General features: G+C 52.0%; 1 protein-coding gene across 9 annotated transcripts in view; it reads right to left on the minus strand.

Moving 5' to 3' along the window:
* The window catches only part of FAM20A (FAM20A golgi associated secretory pathway pseudokinase), a 47905-nt gene continuing 26184 nt past the window's right edge, over window positions 1-21721 (minus strand). Inside the window, exons 2-12 of one of the 9 annotated variants that reach the window (XR_004486311.2) lie at window positions 16596-16780; window positions 15872-15922; window positions 14263-14341; window positions 9824-9916; window positions 8392-8534; window positions 7696-7876; window positions 6670-6779; window positions 6106-6187; window positions 5540-5599; window positions 3266-4317; window positions 1-767 (exon numbers count right to left, since the gene is read on the minus strand). Coding sequence is in view for 6 of the 9 variants with exons in the window: in XM_033438380.2 (XP_033294271.1) it covers window positions 6263-6779; window positions 7696-7876; window positions 8392-8534; window positions 9824-9916; window positions 14263-14341; window positions 15872-15922; window positions 16596-16780 (1249 nt within the window). In the remaining 3 variants the exon portion in view is untranslated. The other 8 variants (XR_004486312.2, XR_004486314.2, XM_033438382.2 and 5 more) reach the window with 8 other exon arrangements.

Raw genomic sequence — 21721 nt, forward strand, 5'->3', positions numbered from 1 at the left:
TCAGAGGTCAAAGATTTCCTTTTTATTGAGGGTAGACTGGTTCTCTGGCTTTGGAACTTTCCCACACTTAATGGGGGATGTCATTTCTAGGTCAGCATACTCTTTGGTTTAAATTTAATATGTGCATTCATATATTTAGGTATGCTTCTGTATTTCACATACATATAAAGTCATTTCTAACATTTCTCATTTCTGAGGTGGGGACGATTAAATTGAATTCATTAGCATATTGGAATTAATTCATTTGCATCCAGTGGAGTTGGAGATAATGTTGTATTGCCCAGAACATTGCTTAAGTTGTGCTACTTTGTAACACATGCACTTTGTCCAGATTCAGTAATCCCCTCCCTCAACCTGCTGGAGTTGGAACCTTTTGAGTCACAACAGAATATAATTGAAGAACATTTTCCTGGGTTGACTGTACTGGTTGTAGTTTAATTTTCCCTCGAAAACACTGGCTTATATGAAATCCCTTTTTGTATTTTAATGGCTTAAATATTGACAGTGTAAAATTGAAGTAGTATGATGTTAGTTTTCTTAATATTGCTTTCTCTCCAACCACAGATGAACAGCTGAACCCTTTTTGTATTTTTTTTTTTTTTTTTTTTTTTGCGGTACGCAGGCCTCTCACTGTTGTGGCCTCTCCCATCTGGACCTTTTTGTATTTTTGTTAGGCCCTGGCAGTGTACTTCTAGATGGGCTAAAACTACTAAAACAACATGGAGAAGCAGTGTGTTGATCACCATCATAATAGCCATCAGGAAAGACTGTGGAGAGAACATAAAAGGGAGAATGGTAAATCTCTCCCTTCTTACCCTAAGGAGTTTCACACAGCAGTCAGTGTTACTGTGTGCGTATAAAGTTAAAATTTGTGGACTGACAGAAGTGCAGAGCTGTGACTGCATCCTGATGCTGCCTAAAAACCCAAACCACTAATGAGCAGAATTTTTTCGTTTTGCGAAAGCTCTCTGCCAGTGTAGCTTAAGTAGCTTTGTGGTTTTCTAAGTCACCACTAGATGGAGGGCTTTTTATCATCTTTGTTAGCCTCAAAGTCAGTTACAGTCGGTCCTCGTTGTTCACAGATGCTGTATTTGCGAACTTTGCAAATTTGCGTACTTGCTGAAATTCATTTGTAACCCCCAAATCAGTACTCCCGGCACTGTCACAGTCATTCCCAGACTTGAGTGGAGAGGGGCCCGCGTCTCCCGACACGTGAGTGCCTGGCACAGGTCAGACCAGGCACACTCTGCCTTCTAGTTTCAGCTGAAATCAGATGCCCTTGTTTTGGTCTATTTAGTGCCACTTTTTTGCATTTTTGTACTTCCTGTTGGTGATTTCTCTATTTAAAGTGGCCCCCAGAGGAGTGCTCGTGTCCTGGCTGGGGGTCCCGAGGGTGAGAAGGCTGTGGTGGGTCTCTAGAGGGGTACGTGTTAGCCAGCTTCTCTCAGGCGTGAGAGGCAGCGCCATTGGCCGAGCTCAGTGTTCGTGAAGCAACAGTGGATACTAACTGAGGTGTCTTCATCACACCGTAACGCAGGAATCAAGATCGTGTATTGGTAGGTTGACAGGAGTGTCACCAGAGGCTCTCACAGGAACCTACAGCCCCGTATCGCTCCTAGGGGAAGGCGGCACAGGAACCTACAGCCCCGTATCGCTCCTAGGGGAAGGCGGCACAGGAACCTACAGCCCTGTATCGCTTTTAGGGGAAGGCGGCTGTCTCCGCTGATTCCGTGTCCTTGGTGACTCATCAACCATAAAACTACCACAGATAAGAGAATCAACTACCCTTTTTACCGTCTTCAGACTCAGATTGTCCTCCTGACTTTGGGGGAGGCTAAGTGAGTTCCTCCAGACCCCTTTCTCCACCAGCTCGTGGGCTGTCGGTTCCCTTTCATTTTTTAGTTTGCTGTTAGTAGTACTGACAGGAAAACATGAAAAGTTCTTAACATAGAGACAGGAGAGTTTTTATGTCATGGAAAATTGAACAGTGGTCCAAAGTGAGCGTGTTGGAAGAACTTGATCTAAGACTGGGGTCTTTTGTTTTCTGGTATTTTTGACAAATGGTAGTGGCTTAATTTTGGTATTAGTGAAAAAATAATGGATGGGTGAATAATAAAACATCTAGGTACGCGACATACTGTGGTCAAACTCAGTTCTCTTACTCTCAGTCTGTAAAGTACGCCAGCATTTTTATTATAGGCCATCTGAAAACTAGTCCGTTGTCACGGAAGAGGCCGGGTCGAGGTGCAGCTGGGCCTGCCTTCCTGAGCCTCTGCAGTTTGCGAGTTCAGACCATTTTGTGCTATAGTCTCTGAACACCTTCGCCTGAATATTCTCTCGCTCCGCTGCGTGTGATTACCTGGCTCCCCCTCCAAGAGGAAACGTAGGCTTGAAGTAGAAGAAACCATCTGTGAAGTGGGAGGCCTTGAGCAGCAGTAGAGACGCCTCAGTAACACGAGGCTCTGGGATTGAGGTTCCTCTACTGAAGACTGGTTTTTGTTTTAAAGCCAACAAATACAACTGCATGAATTGGGTGAGATGCTGTTGAGTTTTGCATTACAGTGGAAAGAACGCTTTGGGATAGTTTTGAATCATTAAGTTGCATGATTTTAGCTAACCTTCCTGAGCCTTAGTTTTCTTGGAGGTACCCTGGGGGTCAGGGATCCTGTCTGTCGGGGAGGATTGGAAGCCTGCGTTTGACTTTGGCACGTGGAGAACGAGCTCCGTGAATGGAAGTGGTATCACTATCACGGGGACGTAGGTTCGGGGCAGCGTACCAGTGATGGGGGCAGCCGGGCTGGGCCGGAAGCGCCCCTGTCTCTGGGCACACGGCAGACATCTTGGATGACGTCTAGAGGCGTCTTGACCTCATACCCGCTTTAGCGACAGCTTCTTCCCACCCTACTCGTACTGGTATTTGCGCCTCTGGCCTGTACCAGAAAAGCTGGGCTGATGAAATCAGCCGTTTTTACTTGCTGAGTGATTAATGTGAATACACGCCTATCCTGTGTGTTTTCATGGATTGTTGAATAAGAAACAGCCTCCTCTTCAGACACCAGCAGGTCAGCAGGGAGGAGGCTGAAGAGACAGGAAACCCCTGAGATGCCCACTTTTGAGGGAGGCTTTGAAAGTAAATTTGACTTAGTGCTTTCTGAGTGAGCAGAGGGGAGTGGCATCCAGAGTGCCAGGCTTCTCCAGACAGCCCGCTGCGCTTGGGGACGGGGCGGTGGGGACAATGCCTGAATCTTAGGGGAGGAGGACTCACCGGTGGGCTCGGGTCGGTCCTGGCTGTGCTGCTTAGTCCAGGCTCATGGACCTGCCGGACCTGTTCTTCCGCTGTCCCCCCTCAGGGCCACCCTCGCTTTGCCTTCTATTGTTGCTGGATGCCAGCTTTGACAGCCTTGATGTTATTTCAATTGACATTTACTCTTCGGATTGAAATATCCCTTTGCTGATACTCTGAGCAAATCCCTATGTTATTTTCACCTCTTGTAATAACACTTCTGAGAAATTACTTTAGGACCAGTCAGTAGGGATTATTGTGTTCAGACTGGGCCACAGTGTTTAGAATATGAATAGAAAGTGTGCAGACTACTTTGAACCAGTTGGAGTTACCATATTTAGGTTTTTTTGGGGGGGTCTGCTTGTGAGATGCCAGATGTTTATTAATCTGGATTGGGAATTATCCTTGTAGATGTAATAAAGATCTGGGGGTGTCCATCTGATGTCCCGTAATTTTATTTGTTACAGTTAATGCTCTCTCCTGGGAGCCAGGCTTCCAGGCTGGTCCCGTGTCTAGATTTCCCAGTGGGCTCAGCAGGTGGTCTGTGGCCTTGAAGCAGAGCTTCTGGGGAGATAGGGAGCCAGGGCAGTGCTCCAAGGAGGAAAGTGCAGTGGGTCCCACTTCTTCTGCTCTTTTGGAATCATCCCAGTGCCCTGCCTGCTTCGTGAGCTCCTGACCCAGGCCCCAGCCTGGCCTGGGGCCCGTGAGGACACTGTGGTCCACACTCCAGAGTCCACCGCGGGCTCCAGGCGTAGTTCCCGAGGTTGGACTCGTCCAGCCCCTAGCTGGGGCCGGAGTCTGGGGCCGACTGTCCCGTGGGGCCGTTGGCCACGACGCTGTGCTCTCCGTGGGCCTCAATGCAGCCCCGCACGGTCCTCAGGACAGTCTGGAGCCTGCGATCCAGGGCGAGGAGGTGCGGCTCTGTGAGCACAGGCGTGAGCTGGTCTTCCAGCAGCGACTCCCTCATTACGTCGCTGAGTCTGTAGTCGGCTTGGGCCAGCAGCTGCAGGTGCGAGAGTGTTTTCCTTTTTATTCTGGAAGGACAAAGTCAGGGGACCAAGTAAGTAAACGTAAAGAAAGAAACTTCTCGAACTTACTTCCTTCCCCGCCGACAGTGGTGGGGGCTGACGTCTGGAGAGCCTTCGCCCCCAGTGTCTTCTCAGGCACGCTTAATGCAAACCCGGTAAGAAGGGAATGGACGAAGGGTGACAGCTATAGGACTTGGCGGTCCTTGGCCCAGTCGTCCCGCCAAGCATCTGCTGCTCCTCGGGGAGTCCGAACAGAAGTGCTGTGTAATAACGACTTCTCAAGGAAATTGAAAGCTAACGAGAGAAGTTTCCAGCAGGTGAAATGATGGAGATGTTTGCCGTCTCAGAGGCTGCGGGTACCACCGGGCTCCAAGTTGTTTCTGCTCGACTCTGTAATTCTGATTTCTCTGTGTCAGATTCTAAAATCAGGGATGGAAACGGGGTAGGGCCAACCTTGCCTTTAGTATTTTGATTTCTTTTTATGTGGGAATGTGACCTGGACTCAGATGTGTAAGCAGCTTAGGTGTCCACGCATTGTCATACACAACTCCTGCCTTTCCTACTCAGGAGGAGAGGAAGTGGGGTGGGAGGGAGGCACACGTAAGCTACCCCAAGAAGTGGAGAAAGAAAGTTCAGGCTCTGCTCTGAGTTTTCCAGCTGGAAATAGACACCGTTTTGCTATGCGTGGGCCACGTATTTCTAATTAGCTCCGGACACTGCAGCTGAGCAGGTGGACGATCTTGACCAGCTCGGCTGAAACACCAGAGAGGTGTAGAGGCAGGGCAGAGATTCTCTGGAGAAATGCTGGCCAGGCAGAGGCCTGAGGACTTCCTTTAATCTGACATGAGTTTATGGGACTTCAGTCAGGATTTTGCTTAGCTGGTGATCAGGCAGTAATACCTATGAGCTTACGTGAGTGCGGGGCGCAGCAGAGGTCTGGTTAGTCCTGTCAGAGGCCGTCGGGCTCTTCGAAAAGTGAGTGATGATCTGAGTGTGTTATTAAAGCGGGCGACCGAGAGGTTTTAAAAGATTAGATCCTAAGTCATCTGCTGAGAGATGAAGGTGTGAGAAGTGGGACAGTTCTGTGGTTGTAGCACAAGGAATGAGGTTGTTCCTGTCATTCTACCCACCCACATCCTCGGCCAGTGAAAACTGATGACCTGCACAGCTTGGTGGCAAGCAGGACGAAGTGTCACAGTTGTGACCCGTCCCTGAACGGAAAGCTCACCGGCAGCACTGGGAGAGTGGCGAGAGGATGGAGACTTCGTCGTGGGAGTGCCGTCCAAACCTGCAGGGAGGAGAGACAGGCTTTCACGGGAGCACGGGGGTGTGGGGGGAAAGGCACCACCTCCCGCCTCAGTGCTTCCTCCTGCCTCCCCCTCAGCCGTTTTTGAATCCCAGCTTGGGGTAAAATGCCAGGGATCACGGCCACTGCCTCTCCAGCCCTTCTCCATCAGGTCACAAGAGCCTCTGTCCACAGCTGGCAAAAGCAAGCATCCGTTCGTTCATTTATGCACCGGCCGCACAGGGCCAAGGCCAAGCACGAGGATGATGCGCTGGGTCTCCGGGAGGGGACCGTGGGGCGAGTTACAGAAAACGTGGATCTGCTTCCTAGCGCTCTTAGGCTGGAGGAGAGTCAGGCGGTACTCAGCAAAGATCAAGAGCAGAGGAAACGGGGCCAGGAGGGCCCGGAGGGGGCGGGACGCGACCGTGGAGGCCCTGGCTCGGGCCCTGCTGCCCCCGGGCCGCTGCACAGCGGTGCCGCCGCCGGAGAAGGGCCGTGGGGACGCTCACCCCCTGGCGTTGTCGAGGTGAATCAGGAACCCGTCGTCCCCAAATTTGGTGAACGTCTCGTAGTGGTGCCGGTCCATGTTTCCTGTGGAGGAGGGGAGGCGTGGGCGCGGGCTCCCGCCCTGTGAGACCCCGGGCGGCTCGGAGGCCTGCGGGCTGCTCAGAGGCCAGAGTCGGAACCCGGGCCTCCAGCTGTTGCGCCCCCAGGTGGCCGGTGGAATCGCGGAGGGGGCAGGAGGGAGCCAGGCGGGCGGGCAGAGCCGGTGCGAGCTGCTGTCCCGTCGGGGGCTTTTCCCACCCGCTTCGGCGCCTCTGCGCTGCGCAGGCGCGGCTCCGGGCCGCCTCCCAGGGCGCACAGCGGCCTTGCTGCCGAGCCTTCCGTTCCCTGGGCCGCGCCGCTGCGCCCGCTGTGCGCCTCCCCGCAGCCCCCTCGCAGGAGGGCAGCCCGCTCACTCCTGTCCCCGGGGCCTCTACCACTTGGAGCCCGTGGATGGCGCGAGGTTATGGAGGCCGGGTGGCCCAGGCCGCAGGGTCCCCGCCCGGCCGGGCCCCGCGGGCAGCACCCACCCGTCAGGAAGTCGAAGATGGCCATGTCGATGATGTTGAGGAGGCGGCCGCTGCTGCTGTGCGGGTAGACCTGCTTCACCGTGTCGCAGTAAAGAGGGTTGACTTCCCACCTGAGGGGAGAACAGGGCCTGGGCTGCAGAAGCCCGGACGGCAAGGTGTCCGACCCGCATCCATGCCCCCCGGTCCTGCCCGGGCCGCCGGCAGCAGGCGCCCCCACCAGGACCTGGGCAAGGACCCGCGGGAACGGCAGACGCCCTGGGTGAGAAGGGGTGGGGCCCTTTCTCCGCGCGTTTCCGAGCATCGCCTGGCTGGGCGCCGTACTGCCCGTGTGCCGCGAGGGCACCCGCTCCCTCTGCGGCCCCTCGCCCAGCCTCTCGGGCGCTTGCCCTCCGGTCTCCCGAGCCGCTCGCAGCCCCCCTGCCAGCCATCCTCTGCCATTTCTCTGCCACATGGGCTCCTCCGCCTAGAACGCTCCCAGGTCCCTTTTCGTCTGAGGGGGGGGTCTTCCTCAGCCTTCACGAGTCCCTAAGGATCTGTCACATCCCCCAGAAATTCTGGCCCGGTTACTCCTCTTCCCACCACGGTTGGGGTGGCTGGATCGACGAGCCCATTCATTCAGTCACCTCGTATTAACTGAGGACCTGCCCTGTGCCCGGGAGTGTGCCACGCCCTGGGGAACAACCGTGAGGTCCCGGCTTCACGGCGTGGACTCAGCAAACCCGGCCCCTCCCGCGGCCTCCCCGTGGGCATCTCTGCGGGACAGCAGGTGGGCACTGCGTTCTCACAGCCTGGCTACCGTCTGCCGCCCCGCTGGACCGCAGAGCTTCTTGAAGGGACAGCCCAGGTCTGTCCTGTCTCCCCCAGCATCCAGTGCTGGGTACGCAGTGGGCTCTTTATAACCAAACGCATGAACGAAAGGGACAGAACGGACACCAGGATCCACGTGAGACGAGGCAGAGGAGGACTGAGGCAGCGTCAGGGCTCCCCAAGCCAGGCGAGCGAGTCCTTGGTCCAGGGGCCACTCACTCCTCTTTGCCCGCCAGCGAGTAGGAGCGGATCCAGGGGCTGGGGACGGACAGCCGGGGGGCCAAGTTGAGGGACGGCAGGAATGCGGACAGGGAGCCCTCCAGCAGGTGCGGGTTGCCGCATACGGCGTACTCCGTCTTGCACAGGTACGGGCACTTGGCGAAGAAACACACGTTGCTGGCTAGAGGCGGAGAAGGAGAGCGGTAAGCGGAGGACGCACGCCGTCCTCCTGCCCCACGAAATCCATGAGGAGGGAAGGGAAACCCTGAACCCGCGGCTCGGGGGGGAGAAGGCCGGGGAAGAAGAAAACAGCGCCTTTTCCCGATGCAGGGGCTTGTGGATGCTCTTAAACTGAGCATCCTGGGGACCAGCTCTCAAACGTCCGAGTAGAGACGGTGTGGGACCAGCCTTGCTGCATCGCACCCACGCGACCAACCCGGCCTTTGTTCAGATGGGTGGCATCGGATTCGGGGGCGGCCGGCATCAGAGTTCAGGGCCCAGGCTGGTGAGCATCTCACGTCCAGCCGTCTCCCATCCCCAGGTCACCTTGTGTGACGCCCAGGTGGCCCGGGGTGCGAGTGTCTGATGGCAGCATGTAGCCACCTGATAGGGGATGGGGCCACCAGCAGGAGGTCAGACCACACTGGCCAACCACATTCTTAGACCCAGAGTGTTGCTTTGGCCAGAGAAGCCTACCTGGAGAGATAAAGAAAACACTCTGCAGGATCTCATTCTTGGTGACCTCCAGGATTTCCTTGGTGACATTGACTAGCCTCCCTACGGTCGGTGGTACCCGTCGGAAGTCCAGAATCCTGAAAGAGGGGGAGCCCAGTTCACATCTGGGGGATGATCGCCCATTAGAAACGGACCTGCTGCGAATTCCCGGGCGGTCCGGTGGTTAGGACTCCGCGCTTCCACCGCAGAGGGCACAGGTTCGATCCCTGGTCAGGGAACTAAGATCCTGCCTGCAAGCCACGCGGCAGGATCCAAAAAAGAAAAGAAAAAAAAAAGAAACGGACCGGCCTTCTGACCACACCCAGCCGAGGGCGGGGCTCTCCGCAGTGCAGAGCCGACCGTGCCGAGGCTAGCCTGCATCTGAGGGGCTGGGAGAAGGGGTGGGAAAGGAATCCTTATCCCAGGAGGCCTCCCGGGCAAAGCTTCCACCCTCCAAGCTGTGTCCTAGCTCAGTGCTTCTCACGCTCCAGTGTGCACATGAGTCACCCGCGATCTTGTTCAGATGCGGCTCTGAGTCAGTGGGTCCAGGGTGAGGCTGAGAGTCTGCATTTCTGAAGAGCTCCCAGGGGGTGGCCAGGCTGCTGGTCCCCAGACCACACCTCGAGGAGCAACGACAGGCAAACAGAGGGAGCTAGGAAACTGAGGAAGGTGCTCTCACCTTTTAATATCGTAACCTTGAGACCCTTTGGGGAAATGGCCGTGGGCACATTCTCGCCACTTTCAGGGCAGGAAACTAGAGCCAGATCACAATGTCAGGTTCAGGTGTAGCTTGGGCAGTCTGGCAGGGTTAGTTTTCTTACTAAGTGACTCTTTTCATTACATTAAAAGGCCTTGTGGGGCTTCCCTGGTGGTGCAGTGGTGAAGAATCCGCCTGCCAATGCAGGGGACACGGGTTCGAACCCTGCTCTGGGAAGGTCCCACATGCTGCGGAGGAACTAAGCCCGTGCACAACTTCTGAGCCTGCATGCCTTAGAGCCCGTGAGCTGCAACTGCTGAGCCTGTGAGCCGCGACTACTGAGCCCGTGTGCCACAACTACTGAGCCTGCGCTCCAGAGCGCATGAGCCACAACTACTGAAGCCCGCGCGCCTAGAGCCCGTGCTCCGCAACAAGAGAAGCCACCGCATTGAGAGGCCCCCCGCTCGCTGCAACTAGAGAAAGCCCGTGCACAGCAACAAAGACCCAACACAGCCAAAAATAAAATAAATAAGTAACAAAAAGGCCTTGTGATTTTCGATCCATGGGGTTGGATGGGTCATGTTGGGTTTGAAGGTGTTGGGACCCACGAAGAAGATGAAGTACCAGGAAGAAGTGGGGGCGGGCCGGGTCTCCCTGGGGCGCCCTCTGGGGATTGGCCTCCGCAGTCAGCACCGCCTCCCTGGGGCCAGACTCTACCTGTCCAGATGGAAAGCTGCAATCTCAGCGTTGTGTCTCTGAAAATCAATGAAGTAGAAGAAGTCCTCGGGCGTCTCTTCATCTCGCAGCTGTCTGGAAGGAAGGAATCACGCCCTGGACTCAGACCTCAGCTGGGAGCCTGAGAAAAGAGCTGATACACGTGACCAGATGGAAAGGAAGACACGCTTTTATACTTTTCAGGGATGCACAGATGATGGGACAGCACATCAGGAACAGCCCGTGGCTCCCTCGGCTGGAGAGACCGGCAGGCGGGAGGAGCGAAGCTTCTTGCAAGATGCGGACCAACCTGGAGGCCCCCGGGTGCCAAGCCTCCTTCTCGAGCAGCTCTGGTGACGGCCTCTGATTCTCTGAAAAGCCCAGTGGTTGGAGGGAAGAAATCCATTCTTCCGCAGATACACAGAAGACAGGGCACTGGCTAACACACAAGAGGTTGTGTACACCCGGGGGCCAAGGATTAAGAGAGGTGGGGTACGAGACAGAACTTTATAAAAGGAAAAGTGCCCTACAGGTGCGATTTAGCATGACTGACCCGGAAGAGCAAAAAGTTCCGGGTCTGTGAATCGACCGTCTACTCAGAGGCACCTCACCTGGGTCGTGAGAGCGGGTCCAGCCAGAGATTGAAGGGAGGCTAATGCAGAGGATATGTACTTATGTACATTAAAGAATCCCTACTAGATTCCTGAAAAGCACCATCCTGCCTGGTCATGAAGGGCCGGCTGGGTAGGTATGTTTAGGTGCCTCCCAGTAATATGAAGGGCATCCCGGCTGCTGCCCCAGGTTGACTGGCCCCAGTGCTGATGATAATCCTTGGAAGAAGGATGATCTTCAAGTAATTTTATAATCCACCGTGCGGGGCTGCACGAGGGCTGTGAAAGCAATGCAAATGTAAATCAGCGCAATGTTGTGTAACGAGCTGTAAGTACGCGGCGCCCGCAATGGAAACAGTGATGGGCGCTTCGTCCCAAACACCAGCCAGTCCTGGAAGCCACGGCAAGGGGCTGCCCAGAGTGGGCACTCTCCTTTAGAAGGTGCAGCCGCACTTAGAGTACGGCCCAGGCCTGACCCAGGGCTGCTTACGGCATCGCCGAATGTCCAGGTCAGCAAGGACTGTCCATGTGTCCTCAGCTCGTTTTCGTTCCTGAATTCTGTATGTAAGAATACACAGTCTGGGAATTCCCTGGCGGTCCAGGGTTTAGGACCCGGCACTTTCACTGCTGCGACCCATGGGTTTAACCCCTGGCCAGGAAAAAAAAAAAAAAGGTAAAGAAAAAATAAAAATTAAAAAAAAGAGAGAATACACAATCTCTGGGATGCCCTTTAGAATTTTCTAAACCATCCTTTCTTCATTTTTGTATGGCATGTTTAGGCATGATTTTAAATTTGAAAATCATTTCTCCTTTACGTCGGTACTTCCCAAAGCTTGAGACGCACAGATGTATTTCTCATTGCATCTATTGAATTATATCACATTAAAAATATAAGCTTTGTGGTCAGAATTTGTGTTACCCAAAGATAAATTTCTACTTTCCTTTTTTAAAAAGGGACAAATGCTGTTTACTTTACATTACTTGTAGGAAAAAAATGCATGCTTTTTCAAGAAATACATTTTAAAATGATACTTTGGCTTGGGACTAAAGTTTAGAAAATGCAGATTCAAGTTTGTGTTATGGCGTGAGCGTAGATCAAATGGCTTTTGTGACCTAATGTTGGAAGCTTTTGCATTATACTCAGGGAAACAGCTGGTTCAGTTGAGCACTTTTTGCGTTTTGTTCGTAATTGACAAGGCAGAGAAGAGATTTCAGGCTGTTATTTCATGGGCTTTCTTGCAAATAAAACACTACAAGTGTGAGTAGTTTTTTCTCCCCCAAATAGAGCTCATCCACTCTCTATTAGCTTCCAGTTTTTAAAATTACAGACATCTTCATGTGCCACCTATGAATTTTGCTCAGAGAATGCAATTCGTGGATCTGGCGATAAATGGTGAATTCGCAGATTTATCATTATTTTGACGCTTCTCTTGAACATCTCGTGTTTCTACATCAGTGTTCCTTCTGCTTCCTCTCTAACTGATGCTCAGTTAGGACTATACATTAAACTGCACGACTAACCGTAACGATCATTTAAAACTGTCCAATGGCCCAAACACGTGGGTGGCTCTGTGTCCAGCTGAGTGGCACCCAGGAGTCTTGTGCCTGCTTCTGGACCTGGGCTGATGGCCCTGTGTACGCAAAGCTGTCGCTCTCTTTTAAAAGGAACACAGTTCTTTTGAGTACTTTATAGGCTTGCATATAAGATGAGACCCCCCCTCCCCAAACTGTCCCTCAGAAAAGGGAGTCCTAACGTATTCAAGGGCTCCCTCTCAATTTCTTTATTTTGTTTGGGACAGATTCATTCAGCTGAGATGCTGCTTTTATTACCTGACTGAACTGCTTAAAACAGGCTGCTGGTGGTGACAGGGGCAGAATTTAACATGGATTTAACATTGACCCCAAACTCGACTCCAGCGATGCTGAGGACCAATGTCAAAAATTTTGGACAAGTGACATGTGAGACTGGGTGGGGGGGAAGCAATATTTCCAAATCTCTGTATTGTTTTATATGATGAGTTTTTTTTCATCGGTAAATTAAATACAGGCAGACATTCCCTCGTTTCATGTACATCGTTATATATTTATTTATTTATTTTGTAGTACTCCATCTGTTTCTTTTCTTTTCCTTTTTTTTTTTTTTTTTTGCTGTATGCGGGCCTCTCACTGTTGTGGCCTTTCCCGTTGCGGAGCACAGGCTCCGGACGTGCAGGCTCAGCGGCCATGGCTCACGGGCCCAGCCGCTCCGCGGCATGTGGGATCTTCCCAGACCGGGGCACGAACCCGCGTCCCCTGCATCGGCAGGCGGACTCCCAACCCCTGCGCCACCAGGGAAGCCCTGTTTCTTTTCTTTTTTGAATTTTATTTCTTTTTAATGCAGCAGGTTCTTATTAGTTATCTATTTTATACATATTAGTGTATATATGTCAATCCCAATCTCCCAATACATCGTTATTTATTTAAATTGACCAAACAACTAGATTTTTGGATTTTCACATGGAAAAATGGAGGGTCTCCTTGTGTGGCAGTGGTTTTCAAGGCTGTCCTGGCCTTGGGATTAGAGGGGGCCCCCAGACCAATCCTATTGGACCCCCTGAGGGTGGGATTCAGGCATCAGGGATTTTCAGGGCTTCCCAGGTGATTCAGCGCGCAGCTGATGTATTATAAAGCTCTCCTTAGTACTTTATATGCCTAAGTATGTAAGTGCTTAGTGCGTTATAAGGGCTTTTGCTAGGGCAGTGCAGGGATCAGAGCTAAGGCTTTTTATTTAGTGCTCATTCGACCATCAGACCCACCTACAGGGCCTTCAGTACGCCTCTCCGTTGACGGAAGTTTTGGAATCTAAGTCAGCCGAATGCGATTCCACCGGAAGACCGCGCCTTCTGGCAGAAAGCATGACTTGGGTAATGAGACCCCTCCTGGGCCATTTTCTCTTGGGCGTGTCGTGTCCAGGGGACCATTCCTGATTCAGGAATCTCAAACCTCTGCTGCAGACCCTTTGGGGGCCAGGAGCCCATACGCACACCAAGCGCTGTCCGTAGACTGAATACCTATTATTTCGCCCACATAGACACACTACAAAATTTTAAAGGCATGTATTTGCTGTTGTTACAAATAAAATAGAAATTAATTTAAAAGTGTGATTGGCTGTAGAGAACAAACGTATGGACACCAAGGGGGGAAAGCGGGGAGGGGAGTGATGGTGGTGGGATGAACTGGGAGATTGGGATTGACATGTATACACTAATATGTATAAAATAGATAACTAATAAGAACCTGCTGTATAAAAAATAAATACATAAAATTAAAAAAAAAGTGTGATTGGCTTCAGGGTAGCCTTTCTTCATGGTCTAGTTTTTCAATCAAAACAAGTATTGTTATGTAGAGATCTCTAACTTTTCTGAGGGTCCTAGCCCTGGAAAAAAGCGAGGCTCATTTCTGGAGGTAGAGTGTGAATTTGGCAGTCCAGCTGCCTGGTTTGAATCCTGCTTCCACTGCTTGCAGCTGGGAGGTTGGGGCGAGCTGGCCTCTCCCGGCCTCAGTGTTTTCATCCATAAAGTGGACACTGTAACAGTCCCCGACTAATAAGATGGTGGATGGTCCAAAGGCACGATGCATGTCAAGTGTGTCGCAGAAATACCAGCAAAGACCCAGCTCTTACTATTTTGAATCATTATCACCAAAACAGTCGTCTGCTTGTGCAGATGGCCCCAAAGAGAGTCTATAAATGCTTGGCTCAAAGATTTTAGACCACTTTTATTCATTTTTGGTCAGAACTCCCCCAGGGCTGCCGCAGCTATGCATATGGAGGTGAGGAGACCAGTCACTTACCTCATAGGTTTGAACATGGCCTTCCCGAAGTCCGAGAACCTCAGAACCAGTTTGAGGTGGACCCCACTGGGTTTCACGACTGTTTGGGGAGAAGGGGGAGTTAACGATGCTTCTGGGCCCAAGGTCCGGGCTGTGATCATTTCCTCATTCAATAAACCCAGCCCATCTCTTCTCTTCGCCCTTCTTACTTGAGACCCTAAAGAGTGGGATTTGCTCACAGAGCCTGCAGGGTACAGTCCAGCGGGTCAGGCCATGGAGAGTGTGTCCAGCGACTCAAGATAAAACTTTCTCTGCTGTTACAGGGAAAGGGCAAAACAGTGCAGGTTTCCCCAGAGGGACACTCGCTGAAAACCCCAAAGGATGTTTTCCTAAGAAGAGCTGACCCCTTCCTCTTCGCTTCAGCTGTGCCTTAGAGACTCTGACTATGCCACCTGTTACATGGCATTAGACTTGGTTATTGATATCTCTTCCTACGTAAGACTGGACACCTGGGCTGTGATGGGGTGCACGTGCATGGTCCTGCCAGTGGGTACCGCCTCCTGATGTGTGTCCTGGGCACCTCACTCGCCTGGCCCTGCCCCTGCCCTGCCGTCAGCCCCGCGAGGGGCGGGATAATGCCTCCCTCACCTTTGCCTTCTAAAAAATGGCAAATGGCAGGGGCGAAACTAAAGAAAACGGAAGCCCCAGGCCCTACAAACTTGTGTCTTTAACAAGTCGTGACCCACGGAAATTTCTGACATGTGCTCATTTCATCGAGGTCACTGGAGGGGGCTCCTCGTGGCCGGCAGTGACTGGTGGGATCTCATGTCCAGGCACACCTGTACCCAAGTCACAGCGCCCTGGCAGGGACAGTGCTGTATCTCACGCCTATCTTTTTGATTCTACTCATCATTTACCCCAGGGCATCTCAACCTTGGCTGCATGAAGATCACCTGGAGTGTTTTTATATAAATGCTGGTGCCTGGGCTTCCCCCTGGCAATCGAATCAAAACCCCTGGGGTGGGGACCAAGACGCAGCAATTTTTAAAGCTCCCTGGGTGACTACTCTGCCGCCGGGTTGAGAACCACCGTCCTGCACCATTGCTTCTTAAATCTGAAAATGTACTCTAGTCCCCTGAGGATTTTGTGAAAATCCAGATTCTGACTCAGAAAATCAGGGCGGGGACTGAGATTCTGCGTGTCTGGCAAGCTCCTGAATGGTACGAAAGACGCTGGGCCAAGGACCACCTGCCGCCCAGCAGGGTCCTACCCAAGAGCTCCTCTTAAATGCCTTTTCTTTTGTGTGGGAAGGTGGGGAGAAATGTAGGTTCTCAGAGATGAGGCAGAGGGACCCATGCTCCTCAGCTGCTGACGGAGCCCCACGGAGTGGGCAGCGGGACCTTCACGTTGCTGCCAGGTACTGGGCTCCACAGGGCAGTGAGGGGATGGAGGGGGATGGAGGGGGATGGAGGGGGGCAGGGCGGGGCCACGGCGGGGGCGGGGCCAGGGCATGGGCGTGGCGTGGCCGGGGCCAGGGCCCGGGGGCGTGGCCGGGGTGGGGCGGGGCCGGGGCCCGGGGCGGGGCCGGGGATGGGGCGCGGCGGGCCGGGGGCGGGGCCGGGCCACTTACTCTGGGTGCAGTCGCAGGCTCCAAGCAAGGCTTTCTCGTCCTGACTGTAGTCTGCGAGGGAGGGGCAGGGCGCTGAGAACCCTCGACTCTGGTTCAGACGCCAGAGGGGGAGCCTGGAAGGCAGCCTGGGGCCCTTGCGCATTCAATAGGGGACCTCCCCGAGCCCCATTTGGGGCCGCAGCCTCCCAGCCTGCTCCATCCAGGCCCCATGCTCTCTAGCCCTTCCGTGGACGCTCCAGCAACAGCTGGTGGGGAAACGGGTGCTGGCTGGTGTCTGCAAATCCCTCAGTGTGTCCCTTAGGCTGGCGTAGTGCTCGAGGCCTCAGGCAGCAGGCAGCCACTGGGTCCTCGGCCAGGTCACTTTTAAACTCTCCGAGCCTCAGTTTCCCCATCTGTAAAGCAGCAGTGGTAATGTCTACATCATGAGCTCACTGTATAAGAGAGAGTCGCCAGATTCGAAAGGAGCAGCGGATCAGTAGCGGCCATCACCTTTCCGTAAGCTACGGACACCTCCTGTGCGTCCCGTATGGGGTTGTGATGAGATCACGGTCGTAAGATCTCTTTCAAAGGGAAAAAGGTCACTGTCTGTGTTTTTCTGCTTCTTTCTCTCTTGGCTGTCAGAACCAACCCTTTACTACTTCACCCTGGAGCCTGGCCTGGTTGGGTTACCCAGCCTCTCTGGGAGAGAGAGTCAGTCCATCCCGCCTGGTCCTGTGACCCTCACCAGCGCTGATGGTGGGAAGGTGCCTCATGTCGTGGAGAAGTTTGCTGACGACAGGACTGGACCGGGAGTACAGGCCGTGGCGGCTGATCCCCAGGTGGAACTGGATCCAGCTGGTCTCCAGGTGGAGCTGCAGTGGGGGATCCAGGGAAGTGAGATTCAGCTGCTCTTTGTATATCCTGTGTCGCCTGAAAGAGCCGGAAGAGTTTTTCTTCAGCTGCGGGAACAAGAGAGCAAAGACCTGCCGAAGCGCCTTGTCTGGACTCTCCGTCCTTCATTCATCTGGTACCTGGTATGTATGAGGCTTGGGCTGTGCTCAGGGTCCCACGGGGGACAAAGCAGCCACAGGGCTTCCTGCCCTCAGAGGGTTTACAATCCAGGGAGCGAAACAGGCAAACAGTTACACAGGGCCCCACACACATCCACAAATACCTAACCACAGACCATGACGAATACTGTGAAGGAAAAGCGCAGAAGGGTAAGGGTCAAATTAGGGGCCTTGTATAATCTGGGACCTCAGGGCGTGATCCTGGGCCGCTTCCGGCACTTTACCATGAAAAAGTCTGTATTTTATACTTCCCAATATTTCCTGACCTTAGGAGTCAGGAGGTAGGAGAGAGAAGGTAATTGATGAGAATGAAAAGAATGAGGGTCAGGATTGTTAAGGAGATTAATCAATACGTCCTATGAGAAAAGAAGAATTAATTAGCCATGTACTGTTGGTCCTGCTTAGGAAACTTTCCTGCCAGGATAAAAAGAAAAAGCTGAAAAACAACGCCACTGCCACGCAGAGGCTCAGAGCCCAGTCTGGGAGACAAGCGGTACGTCTATGAAATCATCAGAGCAGAATATAAGGCAGTTGTAATCAACGGCTGGACATGTGTTCAGACAAAAATGCCTTAACATTTTGGGGAAGGGAAAGACGATTATATGGTGAAGTAGTCAGAGGAAGACTCCGATGGGAGAAAGTGGGCTTCAGCTGGATCCACATGGGTGGTGTTTGGATTGAAGGGGAGATGTGGGGTGTGCTCCTGGATTGGGGACAACGTGGACATGACGAGAGGCAGGCGAGGGACAGGTATAGCTGAGGATTAGAGAGGAAGGATGGATGAAATAGATGGCTGAGTGAAAAGATGGAGGTCGTCTGACTGGAAAGCAAGGCAAGTCGGCACATGTCATCTGACGAGGTGAAGCTGACCGGGACGGGCTAAGTGGGATTATGGGGCAGGGTTTGCAAGTCCCTATACATCCGTATTTATCAAACCGTGATACCTTACCTCTGAGGTCTGTGATGGGGTACATAACAAAACAAACACGGCCCATATTCTTGGCGTGTCAAATGTTCTCACTGGTAAATAGTTTCAAAAATTACTTTTATATTAAAATAAATATAGACACGTTATGGGGAGGGAAATGAAACAATCAGTTTTAATAAAAAACAGTAAATTTCCAAGAAAATTTCACTTGGTCACCTCAGACTTTACCTCCAAGAGTCCGGACCCTCAGGAGGGAATGGAGTTTTGTTTTGTGTTTTTTGTTCTGCACTCACCTCGCCCTGTGTGAACACAGTCAAATAATAACGCTGTCCTGGGTGAGAGTCATTTGTCTTGAGGAAGAGGCTCAGGTCTATAAACTGATGTGGAAGGATGGCTGTCTGGCAGCTCTAGGTCCTAGCCGTCTTGGTACCTGCTCCAGGGTCCTGGTGGCCTCTGGGTGCCCCTACTTTTGGAGACCTTCGCCTTTTATCATGTCACACATATTAAAATCCACCCCTCCTTCAATATTTGTTGCTATCCCTTTTGAAAATTTTCTTTTATCATTCTGAATCTGTTAAGAATAAAGTATCAAAATAAACAACAACAAAGAATATATTATCTAGTAGTATAACCAAGTCAACACTGGCTCGTTGTTCTGTGGACATTTAATTATATATTAATTCATTTTGTTTTGCAGTTTTTTTGTTTTTTTCTTTTTCCATTTCTGAGCCAATCCATTTTCTTTGTTCAGGCCTCAGAGCATCGTCAAAGCTTTTGTATGTCTCAGGCACCGTGTCTACATTGTAAATGGATGAAGATCCCTGACCTACTGTCTCTGTCAGCTCAGGCTGCACAAACAAAATTCCACAGGCTGGTGGTTCAAACAACAGGAATTTATTCTCTCACAGGTCTGGAGGCTCAAGTCAAGATCAAGGTGTCACCAGGTTTGGTTTTTCCTGCAGCCTCTCTCCTTAGCTTGCAGACGGCCACCTTCTTTCTTGTTGTCTCCTGCCACGGTCTCCTCTCTTGAGGACACATCTCTGGTGTCTCCTCCTTTTCTTATAAGGACACGGGTCCTATTGGATTAGGGCCCCACCCTGTTGCTCTTTCTTCCAGACTCTTACTGCCACGATCCTTCCTAGAGAAACAGCTCCATTGGCTCGATCAGATGAGTCCTCCTGGGACGACCCTTTCTTCCTCTCTTTCAATCTGTCGCTTCGTATTTTCTATCATTCAAGCCGTAATTCTGAAAATAGCCAACCGGAAAGAAAGATCTGGTGAAGGTGAGTTCCAGACTGTGACACAACATTATGGTTGAGAACAAGGACGCGCAAGCCAGGCGGAGGAGACTCAAAAGGAAGGCTTGGACCAAAGAAGCCAAGGCTGTCGGATAACGAGCTCGGGCTTGGAAGGGATCTGAAGGACCCTTGAACCCAACGTGTTATTCCACTTACCACATTCCTATCCAGGAGTTGCCTATTTTGTACTGGATCAGCTCCAGTGAAGCAGATGCAGCTACCCTACATCCAGAGTAGCCCAGTCCATCAGGCCAGCTCTCTTAGGAAGCATTTTCCAATTCCGGGCCAAAGTCTTTCTAGAGCTTCCATCAAGGAGTCCTGGCTCTATCCCCTGGATTTATGCAGAACAAATCCCTTCCTTACATTGTAGCCTTGTAAATATTTGAAGATGGATGTCACGTGACCTCAGTTCCCATCTTCAGGTTGAGTTTCTGCATTCCCTTCACCACCTTCCCAGGCCACGGTGTGATCCATTTGTGATTCTGGTTATGTGGGTCTGCTTCCCTCTTCTTTCTTTCTTTTTTTTCTTTTTAAAAATATTTATTTATTTGGCTGCATCGGGTCTTCCTTTCGGCACTCGGGATCTTTCGTTGCGGCACGCAGGCTTCTCTCTAGTTGTGACACGTGGGCTCTGGAGCACACGGGCTCAGCAGTTGCAGCGTGTGGGCTTAGTTGCCCCGCGGCATGTGGGATCTTAGTTCCCCGACCAGGGATCGAACCTGCGTCCCCTGCACTGGAAGGCAGATTCTTAACCCCTGGACCACCAGGGAAGTCCCACTTCCCTCTTATTTCTGACACCCAGAATGAAATGCAAGAGCCCAACAAGGATTGTCCAGTGCAGAGCAGAAGAGGATAATTACCACCCCCATTCAAGATGTTTTCTTCCTATTAAGGTAGTCAAATAATGAATAAATGTGGAGAAACCACATCACAGGTCTCTGAGAAAATAGAGATGTTGTGGTTGGCAGAATTCTAGAACGGGCCTTCAAGGTTCCACGCCCTCATCGCTAGAACCTGTGAACATGATGACCTGTCACTCCCAGGATTATTCTATGTTGTGGCACAGTTGACCGGGGGTGAGGAGATGAACCAGCAGGGCCTAATGTAGTTACATGACTCTTGAAAGCAGAGAGTTTTCTCTGGCTGGTAGCAGAAGGAACCGAAATGTCTGTTGAGGGATGAATGGATAAAGAAAATGTGGTATATACACACAACGGAAGATCACTCAGCTTTACAAAAGAAGGAAATCCTGCCTTTTGCAACAATATCAGTGCACCTGGAGGACATTAAGTCGAGAGAAATAAGCCAGACACAGCAAGACAGACACCGAGTGATCTCACTTCTATGTGGACTCTGAAAAAGTCAAATTTAATAGCAGCAGAGAGAACAGTGGTTTCCAGGGGCTGGAGGGAGGGGGAAGTGGGGGGAGAGTGGTCAAAGGGTGCAAAGTTTCAGCTGTGCAGGATGAATAACCCCTGGGGATCTAATATACAACATGGCGACTCTAGTTAATCACACTGTACTGTATGCTTAAAATTTACTAGAAGCGTAGGAGATCTTTGTTCTCCAAAAGGAGGGGAGAAAAGATGGCTGGGACGTCCCCCCAGGACAGCAAGCTCTGGGCAGGCAGCCTTCCAGCTGTGGGTGGAGGGGGGCTCGAGCCATTGGTGTAATTGTCCGCAGTGTCTCCTGTTAAACTGCTTCAGTCCGAGCAGTTTGCTAGGTCTGCAGGCCACCGGCCAGCTTTTCCTTACTTTAATGCACATTTATTTTTATTTTAAAAGAGAGCCGGGCCAGGCTCTAGTTCCCAAGGCTACTTTGAGGCTTAAACTCTGGGACTGCTCGACTCTCTTGGGAGTCTGGTGGAAAGGCTGCAAAATCCTGAGCGGAGTTAGTCACCCTGAGCTAGAGCAGCAGAAAGAGAAACAATGATTCTGGGATTTGGAGCAGGGCTGGGGAAGAGGTGGGGTTTTCTTAAGCGGAGCTGCAAGCTGATGGGTTCCAGCTACAACAACAGTCCAACAGCCGGGGCTCCAGGCTCCAAATAGAAAAACAAATGCGGCAAATTGAGTGTAACTTCCTCAAGAGGACAAATCGCTCTTTAAACCGTTCGTATTTACTGTTGGGTGGGGATGCATAGCTCTCTGGTTAGCGATTCTGCCCTTCCCAGGGCCAGTGTCACAGCCTGGGCGGGGGCGGTGGGGGGGAGCACAAAGAAAGGGCATCACGGGATCCTTCACACTGGGTTTTTTTGTTTGCTTTGGGTTTTTTGTCTGTTTGTTTTTTTGCGGTACGCGGCCCTACTCATTGTCTTGGCCTCTCCCGTTGCGGAGCAGAGGCTCCCGACGCGCAGGCTCAGCGGCCATGGCTCACGGGCCCAGCCGCTCCGCAGCATGTGGGATCTTCCCGGACCGGGGCACGAACCCGCGTCCCCTGCATCGGCAGGCGGACTCCCAACCACTGCGCCACCAGCAAAGCCCCCGGTTTGGGGTTTTTTTTTTTTTTAATGGTTAAGGTAGAGCTGCTGAGAGTTGTCCATTTTTTTTTCTTTTTTTTTTTTTATCAGAAACGTTGT

This window comes from Orcinus orca, chromosome 19 (genome assembly GCF_937001465.1).
Source record: "Orcinus orca chromosome 19, mOrcOrc1.1, whole genome shotgun sequence".
NCBI lineage: Eukaryota > Metazoa > Chordata > Mammalia > Artiodactyla > Delphinidae > Orcinus > Orcinus orca.